Source organism: Terrapene carolina, unplaced genomic scaffold, assembly GCF_002925995.2.
Source record: "Terrapene carolina triunguis isolate 2854851 unplaced genomic scaffold, T_m_triunguis-2.0 Scaffold84, whole genome shotgun sequence".
Lineage (NCBI taxonomy): Eukaryota > Metazoa > Chordata > Testudines > Emydidae > Terrapene > Terrapene triunguis.
The window spans coordinates 15299795-15319280 of record NW_020664435.1 but is presented as its reverse complement, the minus strand read 5'-3'; the positions used below and the strand labels follow the sequence as shown (position 1 = coordinate 15319280).

Here is a 19486-nt window from a genome sequence, read left to right as displayed (position 1 = left end):
CTAGCTTGGGTTTGTTGGGCATCAGCTTCCTGTCATTGGAACTCATTGAGATTCACCAGCCCCCTGCCCTCAGAAATCTCCTCCTCCTCCACATAGGTCCCGACAGCCCATAACTTTGAAAACCGCCACTGAGCACTCCCTGGCCAACTACTCTTCGTTTTATCCTCAACAATGGAAAATTAACACTACTAAAACATCAGTCACCTAAGCCAACAAGTAGCAGGCACATGGGCTTGCATGTTCCAGGCTCTGCTGGCGCATGAGGTGCGTTTGGGTTATGCAGTCAGAACACGCTGGAGCGCTGGGCTCGTGCAGCGGGGCAAGCCCCGACCCCGCTTCCCGGCCGGAGCAGGGCAATGGAGCTTAAGGGCTGGATCAAAAGGTCTGACGGGACGGAGTCTGCCCACCCCTGACCTAACACCTTCTTTTGGATGCCAGCATTTCACAGTAATTAGAACCCATTTCCTGTCTGGTGATTTACACAGTTTCAGAGGCTTACAATGCAAATGCTCACATATTACTTTACCATATGGAATACAGATGTTATAAGTGAAGATTAATGCATGCAGCAACTTACAAGCATTCAATGAAGGCTAAACCTGTTTTTACAATGCTAACACCCATTTTAACAATACTAACACACAGGTGAACCAGACTGATTCCAGCTATGTGTGTGTCAGTATTCAAGTGAGGCATGAGAACCTTGGCATAAGCTGGCACCTGGTTTGCCAGTGTCACAGTTACCCATCTAATGGCAAAACTTAATTTTCAAGATAGTGATATTCCTGAGAATGTTCTATTGGATAGTGTCTGAACTAAGCATTCTCTGAGAGGGCCCCTCAGCTTTGGAACTCACTCTGCCCTGCTCTTGATCTGTAATACCCCTAGTTTATTAACATTCAGAGCACACTACATGGCCCAGTGTAAGGGAATAGTAAGGCTCTGGTTGATGATCTTAAATATAGTTTCTGTTTGGTTTAATGGTTCAAAAGGTTTACATGAATGGTCTGTTTTACGGTGTGTATTTAAGAATTGTCAAGGAGCACCTAGAGCAGGGGTTCTCAGACTGGGGGGTTGGGACCCCTCAAGGAGTCACAAGGTTATTACATGGGGGGTCGAGAGCTGTCAGCCTCCACCCCAAACCCCGCTTTGCCTCCAGCATTTATAATGGTGTTAAATATATTTTAAAGTGTTTTTAATTTATAAGGGAGGGGGTCGCACTCAGAGGTTTGCTATGTGAAAGGGGTCAGCAGTACAAATGTTTGAGAACCACTGACCTAGAGCAAGGGATAGGTACTTCTATGTAATAGATCTATATCTAAATCTAAGTAAAGAAAAGGTATTCAGGCTGATACCAAAACAGGGAAGGAACACATTTTTCTATTTAAATCAGTTGGTTTCCTCCCTGCAGGCCAGAAAACACTTTATTGAGACTATAAACCTGCCACACTTTCTCTTGATTCCTCTTCCCCATCATGTACACCTCTCTCTGTCTTCCCCCTACTATGTCAATGGAAACTCACTATAAAGAGCAAGAGAATTAGCAGCTTTCTGCTTTGCTTCTACAGGCCATTTCCAAGAGGATCTTCGCTTAAGCAAACATTTGATCTGTAAAAAGCAACAGAGAGTCCTATGGCACCTTAAAGACTAACAGATGTATTGGAGCATAAGCTTTCGTGGGTGAATGCCCACTCTGACGAAGTGGGCATTCACCCACAAAAGCTTATGCTCCAATACATCTGTTAGTCTTTAAGGTGCCATAGGACTCTTAGTCTGGATCTGTAAAAAGCAACAAACACGGCTACCCCTCTGATATTTGAACTGTTGATCTGCTTCAGTGACTCCTGCACTTGCTAGAAAACTGCAGCATATATGAAATCCCTATATCGAATTACAAAAGAAGAAAAAAAGAATCACTAAATGTCTTTTACAAAATGTTTAAAATTTTATGAATGAAATCTTGGCCCCATTGAATTCAATTCAATCTTGCTGTCTTGCTGGCCTGACTACATAATTTGTGAAATAGTAAATTGCATTTCCCATTTGAATGAAAGAAATTAAAAAAAATTGATGCAAGTTTTAGTGTTTCTAATACAAAAGATCCCCTGTAATAATAGTAATTGCATTACAAAAGTTTGGAAAGTTTCTTCCTTTTCTCATGCATTCAAATACCAAGAGCTTTGTCTGATTTTGCAAATTTATAGGCTTTTTTCCCTTGTTTCTGACTACTCTTTTGGTCTATGCCAGGGGTAGTCAACTACTTTTTGGTCAAGGTCTAAATGTCTTGGTCAAGGTATAGTCAAGGTCCAGACTCCAGAGAAAATACTCATTGTTGGTTTTATATTATTAAGTAAAATGATTTTGTGGTCTGTTCAAAAGCATCTGGCAGTCTGGATTTGGCTCGTGGTCCACCTAAACTACTTCTATGCTCAATAGATTTAGTGAAGTACCACGCATATATGACATTCTTGCTCTTCATATAATTCTATTGTTAACTTATCTGAATTTTTCAATTTAAAAAAATCAGCTGTGCCATAGAAAGGGGATCCCACTGTAGCTCACACTTGCTGGAGTGAGCAAGCAGTAATACATCTCATTTTCTGCTGAGCTCTCAGGTTAGTTTTATGGTAGGCTTACTGAAATAGACAGTAGGCCAGTTTTGTGGACTCTTGCTTAGATAGATAGATACTAGGTCTAATTCTGCACTAATTTATACTAGCATATATGGGAGTAACTCCCCTGAAGTCAAGGCAATTACATTGGTGTAAAACTGATGGAAGGGAAAGTAGAATCAGACCCTGGGTTTTTAAAAGCATTTGAATATTGGATTTATTTTTATCAGTCTCTCTTCTTTACAATTGTCAAAATATTATTTTGTTGAAAACTGAAATGGGGTCTGAGCTACTTATCTGGGGATAGCCAGCATCTGACACACTGAGTGAACAGTCTCTGGCCTCCCAAAGGGGATGAAGGAAGCAGATAGAATTTCCTGGGTACAAGTCTTGGGGAGGCAGAAAGGTGCAGCTTTTCTTCCCCCATATAATGCTATAATAGGGTTGGTGAAGGTTACAAATGGGTACATAGAGAGCCAGCTGATTTGAAAGATACTAGGCACAGATATATTCAGTGTTAAAGTACAGGTGATGGAGGAGATGGCATTGCAGCTTCCTGGTCTTAGAAACAAATATTTGGCTTCATTCTAGTCCTCTCAGTCTATTTATTGAAACCTGAGTTCAAACATTAGCAGCTGAAGACAGAAGTTTTCTCTAAAGATTCAGGTTTGTATGAATTGCTTGTGTAACCCAAGTTTCACAAGCATCTGGTCCCAGACTGTGGAACTGACTCCCGCAGGAAGTAAGGCCCAATGTAAACCTTACTATCTTCCGCTCCACGTGCAAGGCACACTTCCTCATCCTTGCCTTCACTAACATACATAAAAACCTAATCAAAATTACCAAAACTCTACATTGTGCACACAGCTTCCCCCACGAGGAGAGGATGAGAGAGAAAATGAATCACAGATGTTAGTCCTGTTGTTTAATGCACTATTAAAAGTTGTTCAGATGCTGTGGTGATGAGGGTGGTGTCACCTTGCCTCAGTGGGTACCAGCTGAGAATACCAGATTCAGGACAAACTGAGAAATAAGGCAGACTCACCCCCAAACTGGTGGTTACTCTACCATTAGATATACAAAGCCAGTAACAAAAGTAAACTTATGTCTCAACATGCTGGTTAACAAGAAGTCAAAAATGCAGTCTCCTTAGGCATTCCAGCTCTTATTTCACCCCCCAGACACTAGACTTTGATGAGTGGTTATTGAAAACCAATTTAATCAAACAAAGGGTTCTTCTGATCTCAAGAGCTCAGCCACATAGCCAAGTCAATATATAACTCAGATCTTACCCAATAATCATGCTGCTTCCAATCCTTTCGTAATTAAAATCTAAAGGTTTAAGAGAAAAGAATGTGTGTGTATAGATAGATATAGATACATCATTCCTTTGGATTAGGTTATAGCAGTGGTGTTACAGACTGTTGGCTTGAAAAGTCTCTGGTAACTTCCAAAAGATTGGAAGGTCTTCAGTCCATAGTTAGAGTGCTCTTTTTAGTTGTATGTCCAAAGTCCAGAGTATTAGAACAGGAAAGAGGTAACATGGAGATGTTCCAAGGGTCTTTTATATCCTCTGCCATGTGGATGGAATCTTATTATCTCAAACAAAGCTCATAGCCTAGTTTGTGGAAAGATAGTGGCACAAGATGGAGTCCAGGGTCACCTGATCATGTCACATGCCCTTACATGGCTTGCTGACTCCGTGCAGCCATTGGCCATTTGGAATCTGCAGGAAGAGCCATCTGGGCAGAATAAGTTTCTTCAATGGCCCATTTGTGAGAGTTAATTGCCTTTGATGGGCCATCAACACAAAGCTATCTGGCTATCTGGATTTTACTGGGTGGGTATTAGCGCAGGAACAAACACATTTGGGATACAGATCTATTGCCAATATTGATAACTTCAGATAAAATGATGATACATGGATTTAAAGAAGATAATCATCTTTAGTGAATCATAACTTTTCCATTGACTCCTTACATGATATACTTTGTACAAGTTTTGTTGCACTTGTCTAACAGTGGCAATGTTAATGGGACAAATGGTTATATTTCAATCATACATCATCACAGGTGGTATAAGGACCTATAGAAAAGAACCTACTGACTTCACAAATAGAGCAGCTTGAAAACCAGGGGAAAATATATAGTAAATATTTTCACAAAATTCCCCACTGCCACCCTTATTTTTGGAAAAATTTTGCCCAGCCTTAGTTCTCATCGTAAACAACGAGTCACCTCATCTTAATGATGTAATAAAATAATTTTTCCTCCAAACTGTTTTGGACATGTTGGTAACTGTTTTGGACATGTTATCTTATGTCTGCTTTGAAGGACAACTTTCTCCTTCAGAGTGGCAAAACACAATATGCTAATCATTTCCTCCCACAGGCATGTTAATAAAACCTTTATGCCAAACAATACCATCATATACTATGTATATGCTATATGTTGCAGAAAAAGTATTTTTGAAATGTTGTAGCGGTTTTTAAAATATATTGGGAATACATTTTTGTATCTCTCTGCTGTGAATTCAACTGTAGGGGACTTTCAGGGGCAGGGAAAATAAAAATAAGGCCTTATTTACATGGAAACTGGAACTGAAATAACTAAATTTGTTGCAATTCACTTTTTAGTTATTTCGGTGAAGGCTTGAGTCTGGACACTCTTATTCCAAAATAAGGCTCTGACGACAAAATGACTTACGTGTATACTTAAACTTGCTACTATGAGTAGTTGCATTGAATCAATGGAACTACTCATTGTAGTAAAGTTAAGTATGTGTGTAAGTAGGATCGGGACCTAAGAGTGTCCACACACAGACTTGCACCTAAATAATTAGAGGTGTGAATTAGGTACAATGTAGCTATTTTGGTTCCAGTTTCCATATGTATAAGGTTCAATTTAATAAACATGTAAGACTCCTCTAAAAATTACTAGTAGTATATTTTCTAGATATAACGTGCAATGACTGGAAAGTCTGATAGCTCAGGAGATTCCAGAGCGAGAAGCAAGTGCTGTCCATATCATTGGGAAGCTACCAATGGCATGGTAGTCTACCCTTTTTAATGGTATAAGCTCCTGTTTTTGCTCTTTAAGGATGTGAAATTGAACCTTAAACCTTTCACTAGTGCACAGATAAATATTGTCCATTCTGGGCCCTGGGTAATCGTGAGGGAGAAATAGCACTCTCTCAGGTAGATCTGGAGAGAAAAAGTTGTTTTGAAGCTGTTCAGAGATTTGGAATGTATTCCTGGAAGAGACTAGGTTAGTGGGTAGAATGTAGGTGAAATGGTCAGAGGTGCATGCAACGTTGTAGAGCCATATGCATGATAACTTAATTTTGGACATGGGCACCACTTCCACATAGGGGTGTGTGTGTATCTATATAAACTGCATACAACCTAGTCTAGCTTTTCAGGGGTATTCATCTATCCTGAACGCATTCACTAATTTTAGAAAATAACTTTAAAAACCCACACACAAACACAATACAACTCTGACTCCATGAAATTTACCCACACCTAAAGCCAATGTATGCTAGTAGGTCACTCATAACATGGGAAGATTTTTCTTTACAATCATGTTCTAGACTAGTTATCTATGGCATGTTTTAATACATATTTATGAAAAAATCCCTATATGAATCCTAATGCAGATGTTCTTTGTCTTATTCCCTAATGTAATATGATTCCAAAAATAGTCCTGCACTGAATTCATATAGGTGTGCTTCTTTATGATCCATATTATGCTTATAGGTATGACCTTATGAATCATGAGGAATGCCTATGGATTATGTAATTTATAGCACAGTTTTACAATCCCTGCTTCTCACAAGAAAGTCCTACATTACTATTCATACTACTTGTTTTGCACAGTATTTATTAATATTTCATCTGTCTCATACGTTTCTCTAGTGATTTTATACTGTGGCTGGGGGGCAGGTGGGGAGGGAAGGACCCCTTTCCACACTCCTTAGGGAAGCTGTGCTGGAACCCAGATCGTAACAACCGTATGTCATGGTTCTTGCTGGCATGGTTCCAGCTGTAGTGTGGACAAGCTCTTGGTAACATTCTGGTATAATTGGACTGAGCATATTATGTGATTCACCAAGTAAGGCTGTAGGCAGTTATGAAATAAGATATCACAATACATTTTGCAAAATGCTTTTCCAGTTCCTGTTTCAGAGCAGATGAATGCTTATAAATTATTGTGCAAAGAAAGTTAATGAGTCAGGTACTCTGCTTAATCCAGATCATGCTGGACACAGCAGAGGAGAGTGTCAGGAAGCCATTTGCAGCTCCTCGAGTTTCTGCTTGGCCCCCGCTCCAGGGGTACAGTTTAGACTCCAGTTTTTGCTGTAGTTCCTCAAAGGACCATCTGTAGCTGGAGATAGATGGAGTGTATCGCGTCCTCCACTCCCCCAACCCAGGCACACAGGACTGTGCAGAGGCTGCAGGGAGAAAGGCAGAGGCAGCACCTACTCCATCTCTATGTCCACAAAGGACTCCTGCATGCCAGGGAAATGCCCATGAGGGAACTTGCACTGTGCCTCCACTCCATTTGTTGACATTTTCCATCTGAAGTGTAAAGTTTTAGGTAGGGGTTCAAGCCACTCGTTGTTTGTTCTCCCAGAGACCCCCTAGCTGTAACCCTAGGCACCATATTATATTGAACCTGGGCTGGCCCGTTCTCTTGTGGCAGAAGGATTACATAGCCCTATTTTACAGTAAGTTAAGGGCTAACTAGTCTGCCCATTTTGTTTTACAGGTTGATTTTTATCTTCTGTTTTGAGGATGACACCAAAACACGAAAAACAGGTAAGTGACTTTAACGGTAATAAATAAATGCCAAGTTTCATGGTGAGTATTGATAGAATTTTACTGTACAAAGCCCTGTAGACCGGAGCTTGGAAGATCATAGGGGCAAGCTAACTTGTTGGGTAACCGTTAGAGCAGTGGTGTGCAAACTTTTCCAGTCGTGCCCCTCCTCCGCCCCACCATCAGCGGAATCTGTCTGTGTCCCCCCCTCCATTACTGCACAGCCAAGGCTTTCTCAGCAGTAGAGCTGGGGATGGGGGAGAAGCTGGGGCTAGAGGTGGAGCTGGTCTGGGGCAGAGAGGAAATGAAGGCAGAGCTGGGTTGGGGGTGGAGTGGGACAGGGGGTGGATCTGCCCTGAAGGCAGAGCTTGGCCAGAGGCAGAGCAGGACTGGGGGCTGTATGAGGGTGGTGGAAAAGCTGGGTTGGGGGCATGGCGCTCCCTTTTCAGCCCCCAGGGGGGCTGTCCTGGGCCTGGAGGCGGAGCAGGACTGGGGGCTGAATGGGGTTGAGGGAGGAGTGAGGCTGGGATGGAGCAGGGATGGAAGCGCGGTGCTCCCTCCCCACCCCCTTTGGGGGCTGGCCTGGGCCCCACCACATGGCCCCTGGAACATTCCTCTGTGACCCTCTAGGGGGGCATGTCCCACAATTTGGGGAACCACTGCATTAGATCTGGGTGAGCAATGGAAAACTGATGATAGAAAAAGGATATATGGGAGTGGAGGAAGAGGGGGATACATTTGTGAAAGTCCAGGCACCTCAAGGATAAAAAATGAAGTTTTAACCCCCCACTTCAAATAAGCAGTTAAAACAACTATTTGCATACCGTGATATTTAACAGTCAGAGTATATTGAGTAAGCTCTTTTATGAAAGCTTGTAATGCACTGAGCTTAATAGTCCTGATGAGATGTGTATACTGGTTATGGTGGAGTGTGTGTATATGTGTGTATGTATGTATTTATCTGTGTGTATGTATATAATGAAGAAAATTGTAATTGCAACTGTGGTGCAGCTTCTTCAGCATCACCTCATAACAGGGCAGTAAAGTAATCAGTTGGAGAGGGGCAACTTCCCCAACAAGATACAACCGGCTTCAAGCACCTAGCTAATGTTAGCCCAGGAAAAAACAATGAGGAACCATCAAAGCAAATGGGAACAGCTTAAAGCTGAAAAGAAAACCTCAGTCTTCAAAAAATAAGATAGAATGGAGTTTTCCCCACTTGACTGAAGAAAAAAACCCTGCAAACCCTTTTGAAATGGAAGGGGTTTGAACTGAAGGGCATCCAGATCTTTGGGAACAACAGGTAGGAGCTGTCCAGGAACTCTGGATCCCTCCTATAGCTAGAGGTACACGGGGAAACTGTTCGAAGGCAGTGGTTCTCATACTTATTTGTTTGTGCCCCTCTTCTGTGTGTCTGTAATAATTTACACCCCCGGGTGCCCGGCCAGCAGCCGCCACTCTCCAGCTGCCCAGCTCTGAAGGCAATGCTGCTGCCAGTAGCAGCTCAGAAGTAAAGGTGGCATGGTATAGTATTGCCCCCCTTCTCTGCTGCTGCTGAAGGTGATGCTGCCTTCAGAGCTGGGCACCTGGCCAGGTGCTGCTATGCTCTGAAGGCAGTGTGGAAGTAAGGTTGGTAGTACTGTGACACACTCCCTCCCCCCCGCCCCTGCTCCCCATAATAGGCTTGGGACCCACTTTTGGGTCAGGATCCCCACTTTGAGAAATGCTGTGTACTTCTGTATACTTTTACCCTACTTTTTTGTATAAGAGTACCCAAAAGACCAGATTTTACAGTCCATTACATAATTTTCATAGTCATGAATGTGGTAGACCCCTACATATGGGTGGTTTTTTATTTATTAGACATTAAAATGAATTCATAGATTCATTCATGAACACAGCTTTAATTTACAATTAAAATATATATCTATGGTTATGGGTTTGAATGACAACTAATGGCCCAAACTAAATCAACATTTCTGTTTAATGAAACAGATCAAAAACACACAAACCGTGTGAAAGTTGAGTTGCTATAGCTGAAAAATAAACTTAGCAGGCAGTTTTGCTGTAGGATTCCTTTGAGATTTATATTGCTTCCATTACTGTGGCTCATGCCATGAAGTACCATGCTGGTATTTTTTTCTGTTGAGTGGCTTGCCTAAGGAGTTTAGTTTTAGTGGTATATTAATGAAATATTTCCCTTTTAAGCTGATGAGCACTCCAAATTGCATGTTCTCGCTAATGGCTAGTGATTTGAACTAGGAGCTCACACGGGGTGATTGAAGAGTAAGAATCTGGACTCCCCCAGGTCTTGGATCCAGGCACACAAGAGTAAGCCAGTGCTCATGCCTGCTGCTCCCTGCACTCAGAGCAGGTAGGTGGGGATTGGGTGGAGTCTTGGCTCCATTTCCAACGCTGTGCCACTGAACTGGTCTGGGGCACTTGTAATTTGCTGCTGGGATGGGTGCATTTTGCTTGACGTAGCCAAGACCAAACTGTTTTCTCGTGATTAAGGGACTATTGTGTTATAAAAGAATCCCCGGAAATGATAATCTTTGCTGTGTTGGCAACCCTTACAAGCCACCTGCATTGGCCTAGAACCAAATTGGGAAGCTATGTTTGAAGAGCGATAAATTTCATGCCTGGAATATTGATATAAAGGGGTATGGCTTGCTCAGGAAGGACATGTAGGAGAAAAAAGGGAGGAGGTGTTGCTTTGTACATGAAGAATATATACACTTGTTCTGAGGTTCAGAAAGAGGTGAGAGTCAAACCAGTTGAAAGTCTCTGGGTGAAGATATAAGGGAGGGGAAAAACAAGAGTGATGTAATGGTAGGAGTCTGCTATAGACCACCACACCAGGAGAAGGAGCTGGATGAGCCTTTTCTAGAATAACAAATATCCAAAACACAAGACTTAATGATAATGGGGGACTTTAACTACCCAGATATGTGCTGGAAAAGTAATACAGCGAAACTCAAAACGTCCAGTGAGTTCTTGGAATGTGTTGGTGTCATGGGAACCTCTACTCATCACCGGAGCACCTCCTTCTGGTCATGTCTGGGGAGTAGCTCTGCCAGCCTGAGAGCCTCTTCTTGCAATTGTTCAGCCGGTCATCTCAGGCTCTTGCTCTGTGGCCTCTCTGTTGCTCCTCGGGAACTGCTACGCCTCATCTTCGGGGCTTAGCCCTCCAGCCAAGTCAAAACAGTCCTCCACGTCTGGGGTATGGTCAGTCTTCCACACCACCCCAGGCAGTCCTTAACTCCATTGCCTTAGCTGAGCCGCTCCCGCAGTGACTAGAATGAACGATCCTAGATAATCGTCAAATTCATTGCCCATATTGTGCCACTCACTCAGTGGCTGGTAGGGAACCCAGGCTCATCCCCTATACTGGGTTCCAGCCCAGGGGCCCTGTCTCCAGCAGCTAAGGTCAGTACTACCATGAACCTTCCTGTCACACCCCTGGACTAGTTTCTACCTAGGCTATCCTAAGCTTGCATTGTCTGCTCTACTAGCTAAACCCCTCTCTCTGGTCTGCTAGACAAACTCTTCCTCTTTTTCTCTTCCTTGTCCCAGGGAAAGTGATTGCAGCTCTCCTCCCTGCAGCGCCTTTTCTGCTGCCAGCTGGGCCGTCCCTAGGGGGGTGCGGGGCTCAGGACAAATCAGCCTGTATGGGCTCCACTTAACATTTTTTATACAGGTTAAATCTGGTGTGGGGAGGGGACACCAGTGCTGGGGGGCAAGGGATGATGGAGAGTCACAGGGTGGCACCTGTGCTAGGGGCGAAAGGGCCCCCTGTGCTGGGGGGTCCCGGAAAAGGAAGGGGTCCAGGGCGGAAGGGCAATGGATGGGGTCAGCCTGGTGCTGGTGTGTTCCGGCAGCACTAGGATGTTGGCGGCCAGCGATGCCAGGAGGCAGCGGGGCCAGGCTGGGATCCCTGCTGCCGCTGCTGGAGACTGAGCCCAAGCCCCGCGATGCCAAGCAAGAAAAAGAAATACAATGTGCTGGGGGGTGCTTCCCACTGGTGAGTGCGGGCCCGACCCCCGCTGCCGGTGCCAGGCCCCCCGCTAACCTCCCAGCTGGCCTGGACCACCAACCCCTAACCCCACCCCCTGGGCTGGTCTTGCCCCCAAGCACCCACCCTCTGGGCCGGCCTAGCGCCGCCCACATGACACACACACATTAAAGCGCAGGGCCCCTCAAAGCGTGGGGCCTGGAGTGGTAGCCCCGATTCTCTGTACCCAAGGGACAGCTCTGGCTACCAGCTCCCTGGTCTTATAGAAGCCCCATCTGTTCCTGCACAGGTAAGCATCCGTTAATTAGGGCTCTCCTCTCAGCTTAAATGTTTCACGGTTTGCAGCCTATTCGGTTAATTGCACCCTCTGGCCTATGTTAATCCCTTCAGGGTGAGCGTGGGGAGCACAACTCCATCACAGCTGGGACAACTTCTTGTTTCAGAAGATGGAGGAAGTAACAAGTGAGGCAATCATTGATTCTGACCAACAGAGAGGAATTATTTGAAACTCTGAAGGTGGAAGGCAAAATGAGTGAAAATGGTCATGAAATGATTGAGCTCAAGATTCTAAGGCAAGGAAGAAATGAGAGCATAAGGACATAGGCACCAACTCTGTGGGTGCCCTGGGACTGGAGCACCCCCCGGGGAAAAAATGGTGGGTGCTGAGCACTCACCGGCAGTCCCCCATTACCTCTCTTCCCCCCCCAGCACCTCCCATCCATTGGTGACCCCTGCCGATTAGCACCTCCCCCCTCCCTCCCAGTGCCTCCTGCCCGCTGCGATCAGCTGTTTCGCAGCATGCAGGAGGCGCTGGGAGGGAGTGGGGGAGGAGCGAGGGCATGGTTTGCTTGGGGGAGGGGGCAGAACAGGGCGGGAAGAGCCAGGGCGGGAAGAGGTAATGTGGGGCTGGGGCCGAGCTGGGGTTTGTCAAACACGCCCCAGCACATTGGAAAGTCGGCACATCTGCATAAGGACAATGGACTTCAAAAAAAAAAAGCATACTTTAACAAACTCAGACAACTGGTAGGTAAGGTCCCATGGGAAGAACTACTAAGGGAAAAAGTAGTTCAGGAGAGCTTCGGCAGTTCCTCGAAGGGACAATATTACAGGCAGAACAACAAACTATCCTGATGCGAAGGAAAGATAAGAAGAATAAGAAGAAGCTAATATGGCTTCCACAAGAGCTCTTTAATTACCTCAAAATCAAAAAGGAATCCTACAAAGAGTAGAAACATGAACAAATTTCTAAGGAGGAGTACAAAAGAATAGCACAAGCATGTAAGGACAAAATGAGGTGCACCCAAGAAAAGGTTTTATAATTAGGAGTGAGAGAAAGATGTAGAAGAGTGTAGATCCACTTAGTGGAGCTAATAACAGATGACCAAGAAGGCTGAGGAGTTTAATGCTTATTTTGCTTCAGTCTTCACTAAAAAGGTTAATGGTGACAGATGCTTACACAATTAATAATAACAACAATGTGGAAGGAACACAAGCCAGAATAGGGAAAGAACAGGTTAAAGAATATTTAGATAAGTTAGATGTATTCAGGTGGGCAGGATCTGATGAGTTGGGGGTCATGATGGATAATCAGCTGGACATGAGCTCCTAGTGTGAATTTATGGCCAAAAGAGCTAATGTGATCCTAGGATACATAAACAGAGGAATCTTGAGTGGGAGTAGAGAGATTATTTTACCTCTGTATTTGACACTGGTGCGAGCACTGCTGGAATATTGTGTCCAGTTCTGGTGCCCACAATTCAAGAAGGATGTTGATAAATTGGAGAGGGTTTGGAGAAGAGCCATGAGAATGAGTAAAGGATTAGAAACAATGCCCTATAGTGATAGACTGAGGGAGCTCCATCTATTTAGCTTAACAAAGAGAAGGTTAAGGGGTGACTTGATTAGTCCGTAAGTACCTACATGGGGAACAAATATTTGATAATGGGCTCTTCAGTCTATCAGAGAAAGGTATAACATTATCCAGTGGCTGGAAGTTCAAGCTAGACAAATTCAGACTGGGAATAAGGTGTACATTTTTAATGGTGAAAGTAAAAACCAACAACAATGGAACAATTTACCGAGGGTTGTGGTGGATTCTCCATTACTGGAAATTTAAAAATTAAAATTGGAAGTTTTTCTAAAATATATGTTCCAGGAATAATTTTGGGGAAGTTTTATGGACTGTTATACAGGAGTTCAGTCTAGATGATCACGATAGTCCCTTTTGGCCTTGGAATCTATGAAATTCACCCTAGGGTACTTAAAGACCTAGCTGAAGCAATCTTGGAACCATTAATTACCTTTGAGAACTCCTGGAGGATGGTTAAGGTCCCAAGGACTGGAGAAGAACAAACATAGTTGTGACATACCCAGGGTACAATCCAGACTAATGAGTAGCTGTGTCCCCCTGCCCTCTAACCTGGGGTGCCCTTTACACTGCTTTGCTGCTGTAGCCTCCAGTCTGGACTGCTCACAAATAGCCTCCAGCATGTAAGTCACTCCCAGCTGTGTGTGTGTGCTGCAGCGAGCCACACATTGGCTCTTACCTGTTTTGTTTATACTGCACGGTGACCCCAAAACACTCCCAGTCTTAGATTTCCCCCCAGAAATGTGTGTCCTGGACTGCCCTGCCCTCCCCTGAGCAGTACAAGCTTATAAAAAGTCTGTTATTTAATTAATAGAAATCGAGTTTCCCAGACACTTCAATTCAAACACACTGGATTAGATAAAACAATAAAGTTTAACTACGGAGAGAGAGAGATTTTAAGTGAATACAAGTAATGAGGCATAAAAGTCAGAAATAGTTACAAGCAAAATAAAAATAAAACACAACTGGTGCCTAATTTAACAAACTATGTTAAATTCAAAGCAAGGTTTTCTCACCACATGCTTTGGTAGATTAGAGGCCAAACTCTTAGGTCAGGACCCCTCCCCCGTCCAGTGCTGCTTCCTTTGTCCTTCAGGTTCTGGGGAAGAGAGCGAGAGGTACTTTTGGGCTATCTCCCCTTTCTTTCTATAGTCCTCTCCCCCCTTTAAGAAGCATCTCCAGCTGGGAGCATGGTGACAGGCAGTCTGTGTGGATGGGAACCCCATACTGTTTCTTTGCTAAGATGTAGATTTTTTTGCCCATGCCCTGTTTCCTGCCAAAGAAAGGCCATTTAGCAGGTAATGGCCCATTGGCTTTGTTTACACCTGGTTGAGGTGCCAGCTTACCCTTTGTCTCTGAGGAACTGGTTTGGCTGCTGCCCAGACTTGGAACATGTGTTAGTAACACCATACAATGGAATCTTATAATTTTACATTAAACAGTATTGTCACACACATTTTACCAGGACAATAATGACCAGCATTGTTTGTAAATTTTCAAATGATACCTCGGAAGGCATACCTTGAACAAAGACTTACAATAGTGTGCAAGGGGTGAATACAGGGGTACAGTCTGTCACAATAGATTTAGGGGGGCAGGGATAGCTTGGTGGTTTGAGCATTGGCTTCCTAAACCCCAGGGTTATGAGTTCAATCCTTGAGGGGACCAGTTAGGGATCTGGGGCAAAAAAAATCTGTCTGGGGATTGGTCCTGCTTTGAGCAGGGGGTTGGACTAGATGACCTCCTGAAGTCCCTTCCAACCCTGATATTCTATGATTCTGCCCTGAAAAAGGGAAATAAAGAGGACCAGGGAATTACAGGTCATGCAGCCTAACAGAAAGATACTGGAACAAATTATAAAAATAAGTTTGTGAGCACCTAGAGAATAATAGGGCCAACATTGATTTGTCAAGAACAAATCATGCCAAACCAAACTAATTTTCTTCTTTGACAGGGTTACTGGCCTACTTGATGGGGGAAGCAGTAAATATGATACATCTTGATTGTAGTAAGGTTTTTGATATGGTCCCACATAACATTCTCATAAGCAAACTAGGGAAATATGGTCAGATGTAATTACTATAAGGTGAGTGCACAACTGGTTGGAAGACCATACTCAAAGAGTACTTATCAGTGGTTCACTGTCTGGCTGGGAGGATGTATCCAGAGGGGTCCCGAAGAGATCTTTCTTTGGTCTGGTACTATTCAATATTTTCATTAATGATTTGGATAATGGAGCGGAAAGCATACTTATAAAATTTGTGGATGACATCAAGCTAGGAGGGGTGGCAAGCACTTTAGAGGACAGGATTGGAATTCAAAGTGATCTTAAGAAACTGGAGAATTGGTCTGAAAATCAAGATGAACATGAATAAAAACAAGTGCAAAGTACTACAATCAGGAAAGAAAAAGCAAATGCACAAGTACAAAAATGGGGGATAACTGGCTAGGCAGTAGTATTGCATAAAGGATCTGGGATTCATAGGGGATCAGAAATTGAATGAGTCTACAATGTTGTGCAGTTGCAAAAAAGACAAATATTCTTCTGGGGTCTACTAGCAGAATTGTTGTATGCAAGACTGTGGAGGTAATTGTTCTGCTCTGCTCTGCTCTGCACTGATGAGGCTTCAGCTGGAGTATTGTGGCAAGTTTTGTGTACCACACTTTAAGGAAGATATGGACAAACTGAAGAGTCCAGAGGAGAGCAACAAAAATGATAAAAGGTTTAGAAAGGTATGACCTATGAGGAAAGGTTAAAAAACTTGGTGTGTTTAGTCTTCAGAAAAGAAGAGTGAAGATGGACATAATAACAGTCTTCAAATATGTTAAGGGCTGTGATAAAGAGGATGGTAATCAACTGTTCTCCATGTCCACTGAAGGAGGACAAGAAGTAATCAGCCTAATCTGCAGCAAGGGAGATTTAATTTAAGTATTAGGAAAACTTGTCTAACTATGAGGACAGTTAAGTGCTGGAATAGGTTACCGAAGGAGGTTGTAGAATCCCCATCACTGGAGGTTTTTAAGAAGAGGTTAGATAGACATCTATTATGGATGGTCTAGGTATACTTAGTCTACCTCAGCATGGGGGTGTGGACTAGGTGACCTCTCAAGATCTCTTCCACCCCTAAATTTCTATGATTCTATGTCCAGGACTTTGACACAATTTGGAAAATGATTAAAACATAGTTCGACCCTGTATGCAATACAAGACCAAATTCTTTTGGAACCAAATCCTCCTTTTTCACCCATTGTTTTGTTGTGTTTGAGGTGGTGAAATAGATTCCACTATGTATGTCAAAGTAGCTCCATTGGCTAATTTGGAGGGCAATATGAGACATTTGAATTTTTAAAGTATGAATTAGATCTGTTAGGTGATAGATTCACTAAAGAGAATTGAACATGTAGTATAACAGTAACAGAGTGCTGGGATGGCTACATAGCCATTTTTATCCTTGAAGTTATGTCATTGTTTTGCTAATAATAGGCAGACTGATTGGAAGAACTTTTTTTACGGAGCTTCATGGAAAATGACTGGACTGGAGTTAGTGAATAAGCAGATGAGTACCAGTTGTGGTTTCAGGCACTCTAGAACATGAGGTTATCATCTGATATTTCCCTCATTACAATGGTTTGACTGAAATCACAACTGAATAGATAAAGTAAATAGCTAAACAATGAGAGTTTTTTTTATCCTTCACAGTAATTTTTACTATTTTAAAAATAGTTATTTCCATGGCAGACATCCTATTTTACGATTATAAGTATAAAAACCCAACATAATTCTTCATGTTATATATGCTTTCTCAGACACCTAGTGCTTTTGCTCTCAAACTTTGTACAGAGCACCTGGTTTGCCAGTTATTGCGGGGCAATATGCTTTATTGTCAACAAATGAAATTGGCAGCAGAAGCAAACCTTAAGAATATTTCTTGCATTTGCTTCAATTCCTTTTTGCAACATATTCTCTCCTTTGTGGCTAACCATAACAAGAAGACTCCTGATACCTTCAGCTTTCAATGGTTGTGTCTACATTAGCCTTTTCCCCTACATATTGCCCACCATTGACAACACCAATGCAGCTCCACCATGGGAAGCAGCAGTGAGAGGGCTAGTGTAGAAAAGCCACCTGCATCGTCTTTACCACTGTGTCATGCACATGTATCCCTACATGTCTAGAATGCCCCTATTCCAGACAACATGGTAGTGTAATAACATCACTGGTGCCTTGTTTACACTTATCAGTGGAGCTGCGCCAATGGAGAGAAATATTTTGATGAAAAGGGTAGTATAGACAAAGGCAGAGAGGCATTAAAGTGCATTTATGGTCAGAAGAGAGGCTATGCTGGTACCTGCTTATTAAATAGCTAGGACTTCTCTTGGTATTCCAGGCCCTGTCTGCTTGCTGTTCTGAAAGATATGTTAGCTCTCCGTAGCTATTTCAGATATAGGAAAGTAAGCTGAGGTTGCATTCCTCCTCACTCACAATCAGCAATGTTCTTAACTAAAGCCTTGTCTAAACAGGAAAGTTATACTGGTCTAAGGTAAGGTGTAAATTTCTACCTCTATAGTTATACTGGCAATTCCCTACGGGGAATAAGAGTGACTTTTTCTGGGTCAGCTTATGTCACTTTAGAAGTGGTTTAAGCAATACCAGAAAAAGCCACTTTTATGCAGACATTAGGGAGTTATGCCAGTGTAACTCTATCAGTATAGTTGTACTGGTATAGTTTTGCCACTTAATTTCCCTGTGTAGATGAGTCCTAAGTTCTAATTGCAGAATGTGTACTGCTGGCCATGGTGTCTGAGCCAGAAAACACCAAGCATGACTGTTGGATCCCAGGTGAAGGTTACAGGACCGGCAGGTAGGCGGGGAAATGTTTTACTTGTTAACTTAGCTATTTGTTATAAAGTTACTCAGAGAGAATAAATGAGAACCTCATGATGCCATTTTCCCCATTGTCTTTTTGTTATGTTTGTACAGTTCCTAGCACTTGGGGGGCCTCTCATCCCTGAGTATGGCTTCCAGGTGCTACTTCAGCACAAATCATGATACTTTTAAGAGTATAACACCACCATAAGCATATATTCTGTGAAACATTTGTGCCTTAATAATCACAAGGCAGCCTCAACTTACAGCACCAATGTTTTTTGTTGAAGAATGGCCACTTCTAAGTCTGTTATTGAGGGTCCAGGGAGCAGGGCTGGCTTTAGGTCGATTCCCCTGAATCGGGCCCCACACCTACGAGGGCCCCGCGCCCTAAAGAAGAGCGCCTAACTTAGGCGCCTTTTAAAATTTTTACTCACCCAGCGGCACTCCGGGTCTTCGGTGGCACTTCAGCGACGGGTCCTTCACTCGCTCCGGGTCTTCGGCGGCGGGTCCTTCAGTGGAGGACCCGGAGTGCTGCCGGGTGAGTCATCCCTATTTGAATCCCCGCACTTCCTAAAGCCGGCCCTGCCAGGGAGATTGAAGTGCTCTCCTACTGGTTTTTTAATGTTACAATTCTTGATGTCTGATTTGTGTCCGTTTATTCTTTTGTGCAGAGACTGTCCGGTTTGGCCAATGTACATGGCAGAGGGGCATTGCTGGCACATGATGGCTTATATCACATTTAAAAGTGGCCATTCTTCAACAAAAAAAAGTTCAAAAGCAGACTTTAATGAGAAACTACAGAACTGGAATTAATTTGCAAATTTTACACCATCAAATTAGGCCTAAATAAAGACTGGGAGTGGCTGGGTCACTACAAAAAGTAATTTTCCCTCTGTTGCTATTCACCCCTTCTTGTCAACTGTTGGGAATGGGCCACACCCACCCTGATTGAATTGGCCTCGTTAGCACTGACCCCCCACTGGCTAAGGCTACTCCCATCTTTTCATGTGCTGTATATTTATACCAGGGGTCGGCAACGTTTGGCACGCGGCTCGCCAGGGTAAGCACCCTAGCGGGCCGGGCCAGTTTATTTACCTGCTGACGCGGTAGGTTCGGCCGATCGCAGTCCCCACTCGCCACGGTTCGCCGTCCCGGGCCAATGGGGGCGGCGGGAAGCGGCGCGGGCCAAGGGATGTGCTGGCCGCGGCTTCCCACCGCCCCCATTGGCCCAGGACGGCGAACCGCGGCGAGTGGGGGCCGCAATCGGCCGAAACTGCCGCGTCAGCAGGTAAATAAACTGGCC

The 19486-nt window shown here is 43.7% G+C and overlaps 1 protein-coding gene across 1 annotated transcript in view; it reads left to right on the top strand.

Annotated features, from left to right (window-relative positions):
- Window positions 1-7390: 7390 nt before the first annotated feature.
- The window catches only part of SNX10 (sorting nexin 10), a 35796-nt gene continuing 23700 nt past the window's right edge, over window positions 7391-19486 (top strand). The window contains exon 1 of the mRNA XM_029910979.1: window positions 7391-7431. Coding sequence (XP_029766839.1) covers window positions 7408-7431 — 24 coding nt within the window. The 5' untranslated portion in view covers window positions 7391-7407. The remainder of the gene's footprint in view (window positions 7432-19486) is intronic.